The sequence below is a fragment of the Gasterosteus aculeatus genome, chromosome 18 (assembly GCF_964276395.1).
Source record: "Gasterosteus aculeatus chromosome 18, fGasAcu3.hap1.1, whole genome shotgun sequence".
Taxonomy (NCBI): Eukaryota; Metazoa; Chordata; class Actinopteri; order Perciformes; family Gasterosteidae; genus Gasterosteus; species Gasterosteus aculeatus.
Genome location: NC_135706.1, coordinates 11,472,005 through 11,491,553, shown reverse-complemented (window position 1 = coordinate 11,491,553; position 19,549 = coordinate 11,472,005). Strand labels below are relative to the sequence as shown.

The window sequence follows — 19,549 nt, the reverse complement described above, 5'->3', positions numbered from 1 at the left end:
TTCTTATACTCATTATAGGGAGGGATCGGCATGCCTCCTGTGAGCCTCCGATAAGGGGAACCCTTCATGTTTCCTGTGGCCGTTCCTTTGTCCTTGTAAAAAACAAAGAGCTGCCCCACGAGTGATATTTTACGTGAGGGACGTACGGCCTTTACATGTTTACATGCTTTGGGCCTCGTGTGCATTTCACAACAAACTCCGTGAAGAGACTTTGCCAAACAGGCAGCTGTGATAAGGAAGGACGGTGAGATGGAGGCAGTTCCTTCCTCATTACTGTCACAGTTTCATGGAAAACACACAGGTAATTGAAACGCTGACGTCACTATGCTATTCAGCTTCATAGGACATTACGACAACTCTTTGTCTTACTAGTTTCCATCTGTAAATTTCTCAATAAAAAAAAGTGGTAGCCCTGGAACAATCTTTCTGAAAATCTTTGGACGGCACACCTAAACCAAAAGCTATAAGTGGATTTCCTGAATTTCCTGAAGCTGTTAAAAACGTCCAAATGGCAAAACCTTCCATTGTAACTTAATAAGTCTCTTTCATTTGTTCAGCCCACGATCACCTATCAGGATATTATCATACAAACTTATGTTTAGCTGCGTAACAATGACACAAGTTATTGCAATTCAAATATGTTCCACTATAACAACTTCACTTGATCCATAAAACGATCATTTTGTTTCTTACTTTACGTACGTTACTCTTAAATAACATACAAACAGTTATTGTGACCAATACGCGCTGTCATGTGTTAGAAACGAAACCTGCGTGAAAAGCGACTGAAGGGCCCAAAGAGGAGCAATGTTTGCCTCGTCATTGATTGTCGCTGAGCCGTCGACAGCTTTTCTAAAAGTGTGTTTAATTCCCTTTATGCAATGGTGAAGTCAAAGTCATGTGTCCAAAGCCTCAGCAGATCTCAGTCCAATCTCAGAGTGATTAGCGGGGCTTTTCATTCTATCCTTAGCGTCCCGTGTGTGTGATTCGCAGGCAGGCCCGCTCCTGCAGGGAGGCTTTTGAACTTGTTTCCCTTCATGCGACAGCCTCTGGCGTTTCTTTGGGAGTCAGCATCGTAGATGCCGCAGCTTTGGGACTATATCTTTCCACTGGGTTTCTTTTTTGATTCTGGATGATGTGAGTATACGTGATTAGTCTGAACTCCGTACAGTGTGGCTGGTCTGCAATAACTACTTGTTATTCTGGGAAATGGAAACATGGACTGTCAAGCGAAAGAACGACACAGCTCTTGAAAGCAAATTTAGGTGTTTGGATGAGAATTATTTTTGTGTGATTGCCACAAAGGAAGGATGCAGTTATCTGCAGAGTAGCAGCAAAATCACTCTCTGTGTTTTTATTTTAGTGACTACAATGCAATCCGGACACTTACTGGATGGTTAGTTATCTTCACACACAAGCACAACATGTCTCTCTGTACCTTTTTTATTATAATCCCAAACTATCCTGTGGCAACTTTAATGTCGGCATCCTGCAAATAAACGTAGAAACGTGTTTTATCAGCCACACTTAAAATAAATAAATAAAATGAGACGTTATGCTTCATGCTTTCTGTCGAACACAGATAATGTGATTGATTTTAGAACATTAGCTCAAAATTGAAACCAAATATTAACATTTAGACAAAATATTCTGCTCGGTAGAATCTACAGTATCTAAAGTATCTGAGGACACAACCTCGGTATCCATTTATAGCCAACACATTTTTTTCTGCAGGCTATAAATGGATCCTGTAGGTTCAACCTCAAGACTTAAAGGCTGAGGTTGGCAACATGTACTCACAGAAATCAATTACTCTCCCATTCTCTGCCAAGATGTTCAACTGCTGCTTTACTGCGAATACGAAAGAACAACGGCCAAACCTGTTCTTTATATGTGTCAGTCAAGCTTAGCCTATTTTATAGCCACAGAATTTGAATCATTTTTATTTTGCATATCATAGTGGGCTTGCATGCCTTTCCAGCAGACGACAATGAATTATCTTTCCCTCCTGGTATTGTCACAATAAAAATCCATTGTGCTCTGTGCAGATATTTCTGCTTTTTATAGGTAATCCTTGTGTTATTTGATTGCAGGAAAAGCTGGCTGAGGATGTATTTTCTTCAGTGACAGTTACAATCACAGAGCTAATGTCCATTTCCACTGCTAACAGGGACTTAAGCTTGTTATTCAAAGTCACTGGGAGGATTTATTTGTGGTTCTATGATCATTATCCCGATCTTCATTTACTCTTTGATCTTCTTAGCGGTCTGTACATACGGTATGTAACAACCCTGTCATGTGTATCCCTATTTAAAATGCAGTGGATATTTACAGTGGTGAGCGCTTCAAACAGCCGCTTAGTCTGGATACATTGTACTGTTTTGGGTCAAACATGATCGCACGGCGTATATAATAAAGTATATTTTAAAGGCATAAAAGCATGTTAGTTTAAAACTTCATGCCAATCAAATTAACTGTCCACATGTTTAATGTCTATGCTTTCTTAAGAAGTAAATCACATTGTCTTTGACTTATGGTGCCTCTGGATAAAGATAAACCTTGAAGAATAATACATTATCATGTGCTGATTACACCTTAAGCCTTACAGGTGTAAGGATTCTCTTTTTTTCCTATCCCTTACCTGGAAAAAAACATTTTGTTTTAATTTCTCTTTCAGCCCCGGGATGAGTAGAAGCCACCGAGATGGGTGGTGCAACACCGTCGCCTGCACAGGAGAAACGTGACTACTTCCGGACAACCACCCCTCCTCTTCTGCTCACCTGAGGCCTCCCTCCAGGGAGACCACCTCGAAAAATGTCCTCCCACAGACGCAACTTTGAGTGCTTCAATGCCGTAGGCGCTGAAGGCTCTCACAAGTCCTCCCTCCCCTTCAAGCATCACACCAGCCGGCTCCCCAGGATCCACCACCATGGCATGGTGGCCCACCGTGACCCCCTGGAGGAATGCTGCCTTTGCTGTCAGTACAGACACACCTTGGCCCTGGAAGCGATGAAGACTCAGGTCGCACCTCTGTGTCACACCGGTAACCCATATCACCAGCAGTACGTTCTGAGGGGGGCGAACGGGCTCGAGGAGCCGCCCGTGGCACACTCAGGCCATCTGCACAGGTCCAATAAGAGGGTGGTGCTGGTGAAGAACAGCGACCCCTCGTCCAGGAAGACTGTCGTCTTGCAACGCAGGAGTCTACAAAGTTTTGGGCTTTTCTTGGAGGAGGCTTCTGAGCTCATGCAGTACCATATCAGGAAGCTGTGCACCCTGGAGGGCCGCAAGGTGAGGTCATCGACACCTGGAACTAGAAGGTTACAAAAACATATATTTAGTTATTTTTAACCTTAAATGATCTCACATAACCTGCAGCGTTTTGGAGTGCATCATTTGTATTATATTTGTTTATAATTATATTATATCAAGATGAAGTTAATGGGTTTTACTGTTCATTTAGTTCATTTATGTTGATCTAAAGTGCCGCTGGTCAATGCTGTTATTCATGCGGCGATTGAAAACCAGAGCGAAAGAGAGGCCTCTAGTGACCGGACCGATTCCCCACTAAATCCCAGTTGAGAGCTTTGTTGAAACACCTTTTGAATTTAAAAGGAAAAATTGAGTCGAGGACCCTGCGTCTGCCCAACGTCAGCGCTTTGGGAATCAGCTGCAGATACAGATGAGAATGTACGGCCTCTTTTACGATTATGTAATTTAGGAGGAAAACCCGTGTAGGTAGACAATTTGTCGGCATTTACACAACAGATATACCACCATATCCGCTTGAGATGCTTCAAATTTAGGAGTTTGGTCTAACTCCACCGGGAGGAATATTTTGCGTGTGCGTGAGAGGATGAAACGAGGATATTCCCTCACACATACACATTCATCAGATTGTATGTATTTTACCAAACCTCATTAATCTTGGTCACATCAGAGCTATTTTTGAGAGAGGGAGGAAAAACAGGTCAACGTTGAGACTGCGCTCCCTATACTTTAATACCAGAGGTGTCTCAGGAATGTGTCTTCCACAGCGGCAATTCATTATCTTCACCTGGGCTCTGTGTGACCACGGATGAAGCCATTCATTTGCCTTCACCAACATCGGATTTGAAATTCAAAAATGCACTTTCATCAAAACTGGCTTCTTACTTTCTCTAAATTACATGTCGGTTGGTGACAGAATCCGCAGTATCTAATATTGTGTGTCATGAAAATGCAAAAGCCCAAGTAACAAAAAAACACTGTATTTCATGCCATTTATTTGCCACTTCACCACAAACATCCAATAGAAATCCAATGAGATATACGTGAATTGAAAATAGTATAATCACTGTCCTTTAAGATATTGAATACAATGAAGAAGTCTTACTCTTTTTAAATAGATGTAAGTGCAAAGTAATGGTTGCATTCATAAATTGCAAAGCGCACAACCCTGTTCTTCACGTCTGTATCATTTTATTCTGCACATTTGCAGAGCATCACCTGCAGAAGCTCACCATCGCAATAATGCACCGTCATGGTGACGTTTCCCCGAGATCATCCTGGATTAGCATCTTATCTTGTCTTTGACTCACAGGCTTCTCTGCAAGGATTCAGAGCACTTAGCTGCACAAATGGGGGGATGCATAGAGCTATTGCAGTGGTATCATCATCAACACTTTTTCTTAAATGTTTCCCTAGGAATACCATTTGCTATATTTTAGTAAAAAAATGGGCATTTACTAAAATCATGACGGCTAACTAACATCAGTCTAACACATTAATGCTTAAAACATGGTTAGAAACAACTTTTGATATTAAAGAATATTAAAAGTACAAAACCCTTACTCGATGTCATTGGAGTAATACCAAAGTTAAAGTGGCCACAGTATCATAAATGTGCCAATAGCCAGAATTTAAACAAACATATTTATCTTAATAAAATCCACACGTTTAAATCAATTTCAAATCATGACTCGCCTTAAAAGGGTTTCAATTGAAAAGTGCTTGTAATCTCTCAATTATTATTTTTTTTGTTATAAGCTGCATTCAGTAAACTGACTCACTGTTCTTCTGTTTCAGATCGACAATGTTCAGAGTCTCATGCAGTGCCCCAGTGTGCTCGTCTGTGTGGGACGGGAGCCTTCTCACCAGTCCATTTTGGAGAATTTTCGGAAAACCTCTGATGACAAACGTTCGAGTGTGAGGCCTCCCCCCAGCAGCTGCAAAGACGAGCACGCCGGTAGGAGAAAGACTTAATTCTCACATACATTGAGTTCTGAATTATGCTTTTAAAGGAAATCACTCCAAGCTTGTTTTTCACTGGTGACGGATCTGCAGCACAACAGTTTTCCACACCATGAGGTCATCTTTTTTCTCTGTGTGTCTTTTTTGTTGTTGTGAACCAAGGACCTCCAACAAAGAAAAGTGCCACCAATCAACAACTGGAAACGGACGGATCTGCCAGGCAATCAGTGCCATGTGACAAGTCGTTACCAGATGGAGCCGACTCTCCGGAAAACGCGGACTCCCTCCCGCCCATTGGTGATGTATTGAGAGACGACGATATAGAGAAACGGGTCCGTATTAATAAAGACGGCAGCGTGTCCATGGAAATGAAAGTGCGCTTCCGCCTTCAAAATGACGAAACAATACATTGGTCGACAGAAGTGAGAAAGACAGCCGGCGGCACCTGTGAGTTCCTGCAGAGGCGCGATATCCCCTGTTTTGAACCGGTCAGTGATGTAAGTCATTCGGAATGTGAGAACATCTCTGCTGGTGAGCGAGATGAGGCTTACGTCACCAAGCGCTACCGAGGACACACGGGGGAGCCTCACTGTCCCCTCTGTCGTGGCCCGAACAACTTCCCGGGGACCCAAGGGGCAACTCGCCGCGTTCGAACCTCCAGCTCAAGCGCATCCTCGCATACGATGGTCTCCACGAAGACAGTGGTCGAAAGGCAGAGCAGCGAAGAGCATACAGAACAGGTGGTGCAGAGAGAAACCTGTGTGGTGCAGACTGCTGAGTCGGATGAATTTGTCGAGTACTGCACCGTCGGAAGTGGTACCTGCTCTGCAAAGTGCGAGGTGCAGTCCACCACACCGGACGACCGTGAGGTGTGCGATGAGGTCGATGTCAAAACTACTGACATACAACGACAAAAACGTCAAATGGAATCTGCTTCTGGTGCTTCCTCTGAAGTTTTGACAGATAATGAGGAGGACCACGAGGAGAGCGCTTCAAGAGCATCTTCTCAGAATAGTAAAGCTGAAAGGGGAAAGACCACTGGAGGTGCAGATTTAGATACAGCATCATCACTACCACATTCGTCCCTGAGCCCTACGGATAGGACCTCCGACGCTTCAGGGCACTCGGGAAAGTCAAGAAATTCCAGAAAGTCACACACTTGTAATTGTGGAGTGTCCAAAGATCTTGTTGACGACTCAAAACCGAAAGTCGGTGCCGGATCTGATGTGGAAGTTGATATACAAAGAGATCAACCACGCGCCACGTCCTTCAAAGTAAATACCTCTGGCAGAGCTAATGAATCTGAAGAAATACAAAATACAGAGTCTGAAGACTCAGAGGAGAAGAGATCCAAAAGCGCCATGTCGACTCATTCAAATGCCTCCACAAAATCCGATGTTTCAGTAGTCACAGTTGAGGAAACGCAAGCACGCGATGACAAAGAAACCCAAGTAAGATCACCAAGCCGCATGTCTCTAAAATCCTCTAAAACTGAACAGCTTAAAGCGGATGATCATGAAGAACGAGCATTTAGTTCCTTGTCATCAAAATCCAAAGCTTCTAATAAATCAAAAGGATCAAGAGTCTCCTCACCGAAACCCGGTGAGGAGATAACCAAGAAGAAGGCTAAATCAAATGAGGAAGAGGAGGGAGCTGAAGAAGCTGGAGAAGATCAAGAGAGAGGGCCACAAAACAGCAGCGATGAGGAAATTGCAGAAAGAGCACAGAGTGCAATGTCAGCAATATCTGCAAAGTCCAATTCCTCAGCGCCATCTACAAAATCACATACGTCAGCCAAATCAACACAGTCCAATATTTCTGCTAAACCTACCATGTCAGAACACGGAGAAAGCTTTCAAGGCAATTTGTCAGCTACGTCTGGTAAATCTGCACCCTCAAGTTCTTCAACAAAGTCTAAGACGTCAAGAGGTCCTGCAGCTCCGTCCGAAAACTGTAGTGACGCTCCGGACGAAAGATCTGTTGAAGAGGAGACTGAAGGGAGATCGGTGAGCTCAATGTCAGTTGTGTCAACCATTTCTGCAAGATCAAATAAGTCCAAATGCTCTGCTCGTGTGGCAGATGAAGAAAGCCTTGAGTCCTCTGAGGGTGTAGACCACCAAGAGCAAGATAGAGCAGCCTCCGGCATGTCTGTACTCTCACATGTTTCTGACGTATCTAGAAAGACCTCAGAGAGAGCAGCAAGCACTGTGTCAGTCAGATCAGAAAAATCTAATGTTTCTGCCACATCGAGAAGGTCAAAAGTTTCTGAGGATAGAGTGGCCGAAGAGGAGAGGGAAGGCAGGTCGATGAGCTCCACGTCAGCGTCAGAGTCAGTTCTATCAAACATGTCTTTAGGATCAAATCGGTCGAAATGTTCTACTCATGTTCCAGTTGATGAAAGCTCTGAGGAGGAAAATGACAAAGAGCAAACTGAGGAAAGAGCAGCTCGTGGCATGTCAGTAGAATCAGTCCAATCACACCTTTCTGAAATATCAACAAGGTCTGCGAAGAGAGCACCAAGCGCTTTGTCGGCTAAATCCGCAAAGTCACACGTTTCCACTAAATCAGCAAAGTCAAAAGCTTCTGAGGCTCCATGCATTAAAACTAATGGAACTCCTGATGATGAAGAAGAGGAAGCTCCAGAGAGATCACTGAGTGCCATGTCAACCAAAACTGCAAAGTCCACAATTTCTGCTAAATCTACTAAGTCGAGAGGACTGAATGGACCAGATGAAGAAAATATATCTGATAATGAAGAAGATGCAGAGAGAGCTCCAAGTAACATGTCAGTCAGATCAGCAAAGTCTACAAAGTCAAATGTTTCTACAGCATCTAGAAGAACCCACATTTCTGACGTTCCCTTGGAAGAAGGTGTTGCCCATCCTGAGGAAACAGTTGTTGAAGGAGACAGTGAAGGAAGAGCAATGAGCTCAATGTCTGTCCAGTCAGTTCAATCAAACATTTCTGCAAGATCTAATAGGTCAAAATGTTCTGCTCACGTTCCAGCTGAAGAAAGCTCCGAGGGTCCTGACGAAGAAAATGACAAAGAGCAAACAGAAGAAAGAGCAACAAGCAGTTTGTCGAAAACGTCGGTCAGGTCACATGTGTCTGAAATATCCACAAAGTCTGCAAAGAGAGCACCAAGTGCTTTATCAGCTAAATCAGCAAAGTCACATGTTTCTACAAAGTCTACAAAATCAAAATGTTCTGAAGTTCCCTCTGCCAATACTGACGGCATTACTGATGAAGAAGATGAAGAAGAGGAAGCTCCAGAGAGAGCCCTAAGTGCCATGTCTACAAAAACCGCAAAGTCAACAATTTCTGCTAAATCTACTAATTCGAGAGGACTGAATGGACCAGATGAAGAAAAAATATCTGATAATGAAGATGCACAGAGAGCTCCAAGTAACATGTCAGTCAGATCAGCAAAGTCAAATGTTTCTACAGCATCTAGAAGAACCCACATTTCTGACGTTCCCTTGGAAGAAGGTGTTGACCATCTGGAGGAAACAGTGGTTGAAGGAGCCAGTGAAGGAAGAGCAATGAGCTCAATGTCTGTCCAGTCAGTTCAATCAAACATTTCTGCAAGATCTAATAGGTCAAAATGTTCTGCTCGTGTTCCAGTTGAAGAAAGCTCTGAGGGTCCTGATGAGGAAAATGACAAAGAGCAAACAGAAGAAAGAGCAGCAAGCAGCTTGTCAGAAACATCAGTCAATTCACATGAGTCTGAAATATCCACAAAGTCTGCAAAAAGAGCACCAAGTGCTTTATCAGCTAAATCAGCAAAGTCACATGTTTCTACAAAGTCTACAAAATCAAAATGTTCTGAAGATCCCTCTGCCAATACTGACGGCATTACTGATGAAGAAGATGAAGAAGAGGAAGCTCAAGAGAGATCACTTAGTGCCATGTCTACCAAAACCGCAAAGTCCAACATTTCTGCTAAATCTACTAAGTCGACAGGACTGAATGGACCAGAACGTGAAGAGAGAGCTCCAAGTAACATGTCAGTCAAATCTACAAAGTCAAATGTTTCTACAGCATCTAGAAGAACCCACATTTCTGACGTTCCCTTGGAAGAAGGTGTTGACCATCCTGAGGAAACAGTTGTTGAAGGAGACAGTGAAGGAAGAGCAATGAGCTCAATGTCCGTCCAGTCCGTTCAATCAAACATTTCTGCAAGATCTAATAGGTCAAAATGTTCTGCTCGTGTTCCAGCTGAAGAAAGCTCTCAGGGTTCTGATGAGGAAAATGACAAAGAGCAAACAGAAGAAAGAGCAACAAGCAGTTTGTCGAAAACATCAGTCAGGTCATATGTGTCGGAAATATCAACAAAGTCTGCAAAAAGAGCTTCAAGTGCTTTATCAGCTAAATCAGCAAAGTCACAAGTTTCTACAAATTCAAAAGCTTCTGAGGCTCCATCCATTAAGACTAATGGAACTCCTGATGATGGTGATGAAGAAGAGCAAGCTCCCGAGAGATCACTGAGTGCCATGTCAACCAAAACTGCAAAGTCCACAATTTCTGCTAAATCTACTAAGTCGAGAGGACTGAATGGACCAGATGAAGAAAATATATCTGATAATGAAGAAGATGCAGAGAGAGCTCCAAGTAACATGTCAGTCAGATCAGCAAAGTCTACAAAGTCAAATGTTTCTACAGCATCTAGAAGAACCCACATTTCTGACGTTCCCTTGGAAGAAGGTGTTGACCATCCTGAGGAAACAGTTGTTGAAGGAGACAGTGAAGGAAGAGCAATGAGCTCAATGTCTGTCCAGTCAGTTCAATCAAAAATTTCTGCAAGATCTAATAGGTCAAAATTTTCTGCTCGTGTTCCAGTTGAAGAAAGCTCTGAGGGTTCTGATGAGGAAAATGACAAAGAGCAAACAGAAGAAAGAGCAGCAAGCAGTTTGTCAGAAACATCAGTCAGGTCACATGTGTCTGAAATATCCACAAAGTCTGCAAAGAGAGCACCAAGTGCTTTATCAGCTAAATCAGCCAAGTCACAAGTTTCTACAAAGTCTACAAAATCAAAATGTTCTGAAGTTCCCTCTGCCAATACTGACGGCATTACTGATGAAGAAGATGAAGAAGAGGAAGCTCAAGAGAGATCACTGAGTGCCATGTCTACCAAAACCGCAAAGTCAAACATTTCTGCTAAATCTACTAAGTCGACAGGACTGAATGGACCAGAATGTGAAGAGAGAGCTCCAAGTAACATGTCAGTCAGATCTACAAAGTCAAATGTTTCTACAGCATCTAGAAGAACACACATTTCTGAAGTTCCCTTTGAAGAAAGTGTTGACCATCCTGATGAAACAGTTGTTGAAGGAGACAGTAAAGGAAGAGCAATGAGCTCAATGTCTGTCCAGTCAGTTCAATCAAACATTTCTGCAAGATCTAATAGGTCAAAATGTTCTGCTCGTGTTCCAGTTGAAGAAAGCTCTGAGGGTCCTGATGAGGAAAATGACAAAGAGCAAACAGAAGAAAGAGCAGCAAGCAGCTTGTCAGAAACATCAGTCAGGTCACATTTGTCTGAAATATCAACAAAGTCTGCAAAGAGAGCACCAAGTGCTTTATCAGCTAAATCAGCAAAGTCACAAGTTTCTACAAAGTCAAAAGCTTCGGAGGTTTGTTCCATCAAAACTAATGGCACTCCTGATGATGGTGATGATGAAGAGGAAGCTCAAGAGAGATCACTGAGTGCCATGTCTACCAAAACCGCAAAGTCAACCATTTCAGCTAAATCTACTAAGTCGAGAGGACTGAATGGTCGAGAACATGCAGAGAGAGCTCCAAGTAACACATCAGTCAGATCAGAAAAGTCCACAAAGTCAAATGTTTCAGCCGTATCCAAGAAATCGAAAGCCTCTCACATCCCCGCTGATCACACTCCCGAATCCCCTGAAAACTTGAGTGAAGAGGAGGTACTCGATGACAGCCAGTCAGTAAATTCAGTCCATTCGGTCAACTCAAGTGTGTCTAAATGTTCAGCTGATGTTCCACTTCAAGGAAGCAATGCAAGACCCAAGTCACATGCGTCAACACTATCTGTGAAATCAACTGCCTCTAAAGCTCCTCCTGGTACTCCTGAGAGGTGCAATGACGAGGAGGAAAGAGCAGACAGTAAAATATCCGCAGAATCAGCTATTTCTTCAAAATCCAAAGCCTTGGCGGCCCCAGTTGTGGAAACCGGTCACGATTCTTTGGAAAGAGCTTCAATCAAATCGTCCAGGTCCTCAAAGTCAAATGTTTCTGACTTATCCAAGAAATCAAAAGCTTCTGCCATCGCTTCAGAAATGACTGACACAGAGATCGAAGGTAGAGTGAGCTCAATGTCAGCTAAGTCAAATTCGAGTGTGTCTTCCCGATTAAAAGAGTTAATAAGTCCAGATGTTCCGGCGGGGGAAAATTGTGAAGGCTCTCATGAAGATAATAACCAAAAGGAAGAAAGAGCAGGGAGCTGTATTTCAGTCCGATCAGTTCAGTCTATCAAGTCACATGCCTCTGGAGCCACTACTGATGACGTGGTAAAACACACGAAAACTAGAGAGAGAGCCTCTAGCGCCATGTCAGTCAAGACCTCACAGTCCAGCGTGTCTGTAAAATCATGTAAAGTCTGTGATGTTCCTTCAGAAGAAAACACTTCAGATCAGGAAGAAGCTTTACAAAGACCGCCGAGCATCCTGTCAACTACATCTGGCAGATCAACACTGACAAACATTTCTCCAATGCCTGGGAAGACAGAAGCCTCTAACACTCTGGGTGAAGAGAATCCAGAGGAGACTGTGGATCGAGCACCGAGCGGAATCTCCACCACGTCGGCAAAATCGAGGAATTCGAACGCTTCAGTGACGTCAACGAAATCTAAAGCAGCCAAAGGCTGCGCCAACCTCGCCGATGGAAACATGGAAGGAGACGCTGAGGCAAGAGCCATGAGCTCAATGTCCGCCAAATCAGGGAAGACAAATGTGACATCAACATCGACAAGATCCAAAGCTTCTTGTGCTGGAGATGAAGCTGAATACAGAGCAGAAAGCCTGACGTCAAATAAATCCATTCCTTTAACTGACATTTCAGCTGAAGAAAGGTTGGGTGATTGTGAGGAAACTGAAACCCCAAGTTCAGCGTCAGTTAAATCATCAAAGTCCGACCTGTCTCGGACTTCAAGGAAATCACGTGCCGAAGAGGTCGATCAGACAGGTAGGTCCAGAAGTGCTTCGTCAAATGTGTCTACAAGAACCACCAAGTCCAACGTGTCTGAAATCCCTCATAAGGAAACAACGATACATGATGGAGAAACTGAAGTAAGAGCACAAAGTGAAATGTCAACTAAATCCAATAAATCAAAAACAATGACAGCTGTAGAAGTTCCTACAGTAGAAAACTCTGAAACTGCTCACAAAGGAATAACTCAAGTGAAATCTGACAGAGCTCCGAGTGCCACGTCGGCCAGGTCAAATACGTCTGTGAGGTCGAGGAAGTCAAAACCATCTGACGTTCCTGCTGATGAAAATGATCATGAACAGGAAGAGAGAACCCGGAGCCCTGTGTCTGCAAAATCCACTTATTCCAAAATGTTAGGCCCATCTGAAATCCCCACGCTGACAGTTGAGGAAAGTGAAGACAGAGCAACCAGCGCCAGGTCCTCAAAGTCTAAGGTTTCAGCCGGTTCTAATAAGTCAGCAGCATCGGAGCTTCAAGAAAAGCAAAGCGCGGGGCGGCCGAAGAGTTCTCTGTCTGTCAAGTCGCGGCTCTCTGTGAAATCTCGAAAATCCAAAGCGTCTGAGAGTTCCACAGCTAAACGTGTTGAGAAAAAGGAAGTAGAGGGGTCTGTTCATGTTCCTGCTGAGGGGGAGACCAGTGAAGATGTGAATCCCGAAGACGAGAGTAAGCGCCCATCTAGTCTGCATGAGGATGAGAAACAAGAAACAGTTGATAAAATGAGTTGTACCTCTAAAACCAGCAAGTCGAGGAGGCTCGACACAAAACACGACACTGTTACCGCCGAAGCAAATCATGTTGCCAAATCTGCTGAGTCAGAAACCCGTCAAAGTTCACAACAAACAAAAGGAAGTAGACGTCAAGTGATGTGTCACGCAGAGTCAAAAGAAAGCGATCTCTCACAAACTCTGTCCAGCTCAGACGTCGTCAAGGAGATGTGTGAAACTCCCGCAACCGGGGAATCAAAACCACGTACGTCTAAGAAGGTGACAAACGGTCCGCTGGAAGTCAAGGACAACAGAAGTGGCAGAAGCAGCAAAGGCAAACACAAGAAAACCAATGACCTTGAGATGGTCCCATCCAGCCTCCCAAATGCGTCCCCGACCGAGGTAGTGAACGAATGGCTCAATTCAATTCCAGCAGGCGGTGATACGTGCATGTATGACGGGGACGAATTCAATGAAGACTGTGATGGACAAATAAAAGGTCATACAACAGAGGAAGGAGACCAAATGCACGACAATGAAAACAAAGACTCCGCGGATCCGGCGGACACGAATGAAGGCGTCGCGATGGAAGTTGTCCCGAATGGCGACGGCCAAACGCGCTCGGACGCACCGAATGCAGAAGTAGATGATGTCTCAAAAATATTCAACTCCTCCGTGCAGGTGATGAAAGTACTTTTAAATCCCAAGCTCGACAGATGCAACAGTTTGCCGGAAATCTCCCCCGTGTGCGGACGCAAACTGAGCACTTCGGCCAGAGGTCTTCTGGATTGCCTCGTGAAGCTGCAGTTAATAGATCACACCCCTGAAAATGCCAACGAAAAGAACGAAAGGTACCAAGAGCTGATGAATATTCTTAAATCTCTTTGGCTTTGTGACGCTCAGGAAAATGAAGAGAAAACGCTAAAGAAGTGCGACCGCCATTCTTTGGACGATGATTTCAATCACACCTCGTCTTCTGGCGTGGACGTCAACAGCGGCTCCACGGGCTCCGGGAACAGTAGCGACGGTGTGAATGCTAATGTGTGTCAACCACTTACAGGAACAGGTTTGATAGGGAACGTGCAAAAAATCTGCGAAGACGAAGCAGAAGCAGAAGCTCGGGAGGTAGAAGTACATTTGGGCGAACAAAAGGAAGAGGATCCGGCGTCCGACGACACAATTAGAAGCAATGACAGCCCCAGAGAACTATCTGAAACACCCCCCTCCTCAAGCAAGAGTTCGGGAAATGACTGCAAAAGAATGACTCAAAATCCTGATCCTGTTTGGGTCTTAACGCTATTAACCACAATAGAAAAGCAGTTCATGGCACACTACGTTGACGCCATGCGCGAGTTCAAAGTCAGATGGAACTTGGGTGACAGCGAGCAGCTCGACTTAATGATTGGTGAGCTGAAAACCGAGGTCCAGAAAAGAATCCAAACAAGTATAAACAAGGAACTGGGGAAAATTCAAGGACAGGCAGCCACACCGAGACCCCCTAAAGAAGGGACATCCCGCGCTTCAACGGGAGGGGGTAGACGGAGGCTGAAGATTGCGCTCAATCAATCAGTTGAGCCCCAAGCAGAGAAAAGTGACGAGTCAGCAACAGGCACATCTTACAGTGACCAGCGCAGCGAGAACGAAGATGAATGTTGCCCGTGTGCGACATGCTTCAAGAAAGAAGTTGCGTCCGTGCCTCCGCAAGTCCCGAATGCTGCACCTCGCATTCTGGACTTTGACCTGAGGAGGATTCTGATGACGAAGAACGGGGTTCCCGGCAATCCACCTGCGAGCACCTGTGGATCTCACTGTGAAAATGACGCAGCGACAGAAGCAGCAGAGACGTTCGTGGAAGGCATTATTGCCGAAGCTGTGAGAGAAGTAGAAGGAAACGAGAGACACTGTGATGCAAACGTTGACTCGTGGGAAGAAGACGAGTCTGAAAACAACAAAGTAGGAGGGGCAGTCGAGGAATTGACTGTTGCTCATCTAGTAAAAATGTTACCTTCAGATGACACCGAGGAAATAAGCAAAGCAGGAGATGAAGGGGCAGAAAAGGAAGGCGCCAACATTGTCACAGATGAGGCCGAATCCACAGTAGAGAACGTGGGCGGAGCCGAAGAAGAAATAGAAAGGTCTGTTGCGTCTGCCGCAGCCAAACCACACGAAGAAGAAGCAAATAAGGGATGGTTGTCGATGAAGAGGAAATTGCTGCCAACGATGCAGATCGTACTGCAAGCGAGAACGAGGACACAGCGGCTCACGAAGGCGCACGAGGGCGATGCTACACGCTCCGCTGAGGAACTGTCAAAAGAGGAGGCGGAAACTGAGAATGACACTGGCACGGAACGAGAGGTTGACGTGGACGAGTCAAAGGAAGCCACCACTGCTGGAGATGAAAATGAGGAAGAGGACGATGCGGCAGCCACAGCTGAAAATGAATCCGACGAAGACGAGGCTGAGGAAGCGGGGAGGGTCGATCACGATGAAGAGATTCCCGCCACAAGTGGAGATGAGTCTGAAGAGGAGAACGATGACAGAACTGACGAGTCATCGACAGGCCCAGCTGAAAAAGCAACGGCTGAAGATGAGCTCGCTCTAGAAAAGGAGATCGCTGTAACAAGTGAGGACGATCTGAAGGAAGAGGCCGGCGAAGACGCCGCGGCTGAAGATGAAAACGCAGAAGAGGAAACGATGGCGGCCATGAGCGAACTAGAATCTGACCAAGATGAAGAGGATGGCGAGGAAATGGCTGAGGATGAGAACGTTGACGAGGACGATGCCACAGTCGATGCATCCTCAAGGGAATCGGCTGAGGGAGCAGAAACTGAAGACGTGATGGCTTCTGTGGCGGCAACTGAAAATGAGTCCGACAGCGAAGAAGAGGGGGCAGAAGAAGTTCTGGTCACCACTGCCGATGAGTCCGCAGATGACAACAATGCCACGGTCACAGTTGATGATGACTCGCCAGAGGAAACTGAGCAAGCAGAAAGTGCAGGTGAGATTTCTGATGAAAAGGAGCTTGTAGGCTCAAGTGAAGACGAAGGGAACGAACAGGCGGCTGAAGCCACCGCGGCCCAGGATGTGCCCAGTGCTGCAGGTGATGTGGGGGAATCTGAACACAAGGAGGCAGCGGGGGCAACGAAAGACGTCCACGAGGCTCCTGACACCGGTGATGATTATTCTGAAGATGAAGATGATACCGCAGAGGGCAACGATGTAACAGGTGATGAGCTATCAGAAGAACCTGCTGGAGAAACAACAGCTGAAGATCACAACGATGAGGCCGTGGAAGCAGGGGCAGTTAATGGCGATGATGATGAACGTGAAGAGGATGAGGATTTTGCTCCAACGAGTGGAGATGAGTCTGAAGATGAGATCAATGATGAGATGGCCGCGGCCACCACTGAGAAGGAATCTGACGACGGTGAAGATGTCAGAGAGTCAAGTACGGAGCTGGCAGAAGACGAGAATACTGAAGAAGACTCTCATGTGGCAGTCACAACTGAGGATGAGCCCGACGAGGACGAACCTGCCCCATGCGATGAAGATGAAAGTGCTGATGAAACCGGAGGTGATAGTGCTGCAGAAGAAGACGCCGCTGCCTCAAGTGGCGACAACGATAACAGTGAAGCAGAACACGCAGATGTTGAAGCCACCACTGAACATGACTCTGAAGATGGAGCTGCGGAAGGCACCCGTGTGGACGAGTCCGGGTCGGATGAGGAAGAAAAAGTTGACGGAGCAGCAGTTGAAGATAAGATTGCTGGAGAGGATGACAGGAAGGAAGGAGCTGAGGAGGAAAATGCAGCAGAAGATTTGTCCGCCACAAGTGAACACGAATCTGACAAAGAAGAGAACGTGGAAGCATCGACAACTGGAGGAGTGCAAGATAGATTTGCTGAAGAAGATTCTTCAGGAGGCATAAATGCCTCCACGGAGGCTGATGAAACCGCAGAGGAGCATGAACATGAAATCAAAGATGAAGCTGCTTTGGAAAAAGAGAGCGATGCCACAGATGAGGATGACCCCAAGGAGGAGACTTCTGATGTAGTCACAGCCACAGAAATGTGTTTGGGTGAAGAGGAAATCTGTGAAACTGATAATGAACCAAATGAAGAGTTGGACGAAAAGGATGACAACGTAGAAGCTGAATCCGCAATAGAAGAAAGATCCAAAGCTGTGAGTGAAAGTGAATCGGGGGAAGAGAGTGATGAATCAGCCCCAGCTGGAAATAAATCAGATGCCAACGAGACTGCAGGAGAAGAGGATCATTCAAATGACGAATCAGGAGCCGAACATTCAGAAACAAAGCCTGGGAATGAGACTCCAGATGAAAGTGCAGGAGAAGATCAAAACGAGGAAGAGGAAGAAGACACTAAGGTTCAAGCTTTAGTTCAAGAAGATGAAAAAGGGGAGGAGGGCAATGATGAAGGTGACGAAGGTGAAACAACAAGCGAAGGATCTGAAGAGGGTGGAAGTGACGAGGAGGAGCTCGCTGCTTCTGAAAGCGCTACGGAGTCCGCGGCTACGCGTGAAGGTCTCACGCCGGCTGCATCTTCAGCAGATGAGTTTGAAAAACGTGAAACGGCAGAAGAAGATTCGGGAGAGGCCGAAAGGGCGGCGGGTGAGATCACTGAGAGTGACGGTGGAGAAGAATGTGGAGCAGAGGGTGTATTAGCGGGAGAAGTTAACGGAGAAGAAGACAGCAGCGTGAGTGAAGACCATCGAGAAGATGCCATCGATGAGACAAACGATGGAACGGTAGGGCCCGATGACGTGGTGGAGCTGAGGCCGGATGAGGATGCTGAGAAATCATCGGAAAACAATGGCGAAGACATCGCAGTGGAAGATGTAGACGACGACAACGAGGAATCGGGGACAGAGGTCACGCAATGCGAGTGCATTAACGCCAATGGCAATGGCGGCGACCTCGGCGCCCCCGAAAAAGAGGAGGGAAAACATGAGGCGACCCTAAAGCACTGGATGGGGAACCAGGGAGACTCAGCCGATGGAGAAGATGAAGCCGAGGAAGACTCAGACGACCCGGAGGACGCCGCCGATCGCGGGGATCAAGATTTTGCTCCGAGCGATCGAGGCGAGGACACGACGGCGGCGGAGAAGGCGACGCTCGTCCCACTCGGCGCCTCGATCGGAGGGGACGCAGAGTCTGAGGATGGCGCCTACGCAGACGTCGAAGACTCCGAGACCGACGCAAACAGCCAAGAAGAGGCGGGGAGGCCCGATTCTGACGCTCAGAAGAGTGTTTCATCGTAGCTCGACTGTGACTCTGCAGAGGCTCGGGGGGGGGGGGGGGGGGGGGGAGCTGGGGGAGGGAGAGGGAGGGAAGGGGGTTCACAACAAGTAGAAAGCAAATAGTACACACGTACTGAGTAGTCTGAGGCCATCGTTTTTATTTTAGGTCATCGAGTCCAACAAAAACTGTAAAGGGAAGGAAGCAGAAAGATTGTCTTGGATTGTTCTAATTTTATCTTTTAACAAGCACTAAAGAATAAAGCACTTTTTATCCAGAATGTATAATGCTGCGACTGAACACATGCACAACAAGTACGGTTCACGCAGTTGTAAAGGAATCATTAAAACTTGAATGTACATATTACACTCTACGAAGTTTGTATAGTTTAATGCAAAACTAAATGGGTCTTACGCACATACTGTAAACTGTAGTGTCTCTTCAAAGTACTGCAGTTCAACTGTTGCTGCTAAACATTTATTTGCAGGATTGAGTAAGTCTCTGTATGTGGTTCATCTAACCAAAAGTGTTCTTTGAAGATTTTTAGTTCTAAAATTAAGATTTGAAGTTATATATTTTTCTAGGTGATATTTCTGGAAAGCCAGGATATGCTGATAATATTTATTTTGAATGTATAACTTATTATGTATAACTATTACTCAAATACAGTACTGTACACAACAGCAGAGTAATATCATATAACTGTGTGATAGTTTTAGCCTGACTTCTGGAACAATCTGTAAGTAGCAAAAGTCAAAGCGGTGTCTTATGCATCATCACCGGCTCTGCTATTGTTCTGTATTTTAGACCATTCAAAACGGTGTTTACCAGTAAAATCAATATGCTATCTCTGTGGTAAAGAGATTCTTATCTTTCCTGAATGTAACGTATTTATTGTCTCTGACATAAAAATGATTTGAAAGTCTTTTTTTTGTCATTTGTTTGTATGAAACAATTTCAGACAAAACAGACATGGCAAATTGCACTGCATTACTTCCTCACTTCACACATTTACACATTACCAATCACTTGGAACATGAAAACATGACACTACTACTACTAGTTCACCGTGTGAGTACTATTTTGAAAGACAGTATATTGAATGCAAAATGGTCATAAGCAGCTACAACAG

The 19,549-nt window shown here is 45.3% G+C and overlaps 1 protein-coding gene across 1 annotated transcript; it reads left to right on the top strand.

Annotated features, from left to right (window-relative positions):
• Positions 1 to 996: 996 nt before the first annotated feature.
• On the top strand, positions 997 to 19,342 carry rp1l1b (rp1 like 1b). The gene is made up of 4 exons (XM_078093252.1): positions 997 to 1,137; positions 2,678 to 3,291; positions 5,068 to 5,227; positions 5,395 to 19,342. Exons 2-4 carry the CDS (start codon positions 2,815 to 2,817, stop codon positions 18,438 to 18,440), a joined length of 13,683 nt encoding a protein of 4,560 aa, XP_077949378.1. The 5' UTR covers positions 997 to 1,137; positions 2,678 to 2,814; the 3' UTR covers positions 18,441 to 19,342.
• The last annotated feature ends 207 nt before the right edge of the window (positions 19,343 to 19,549 follow it).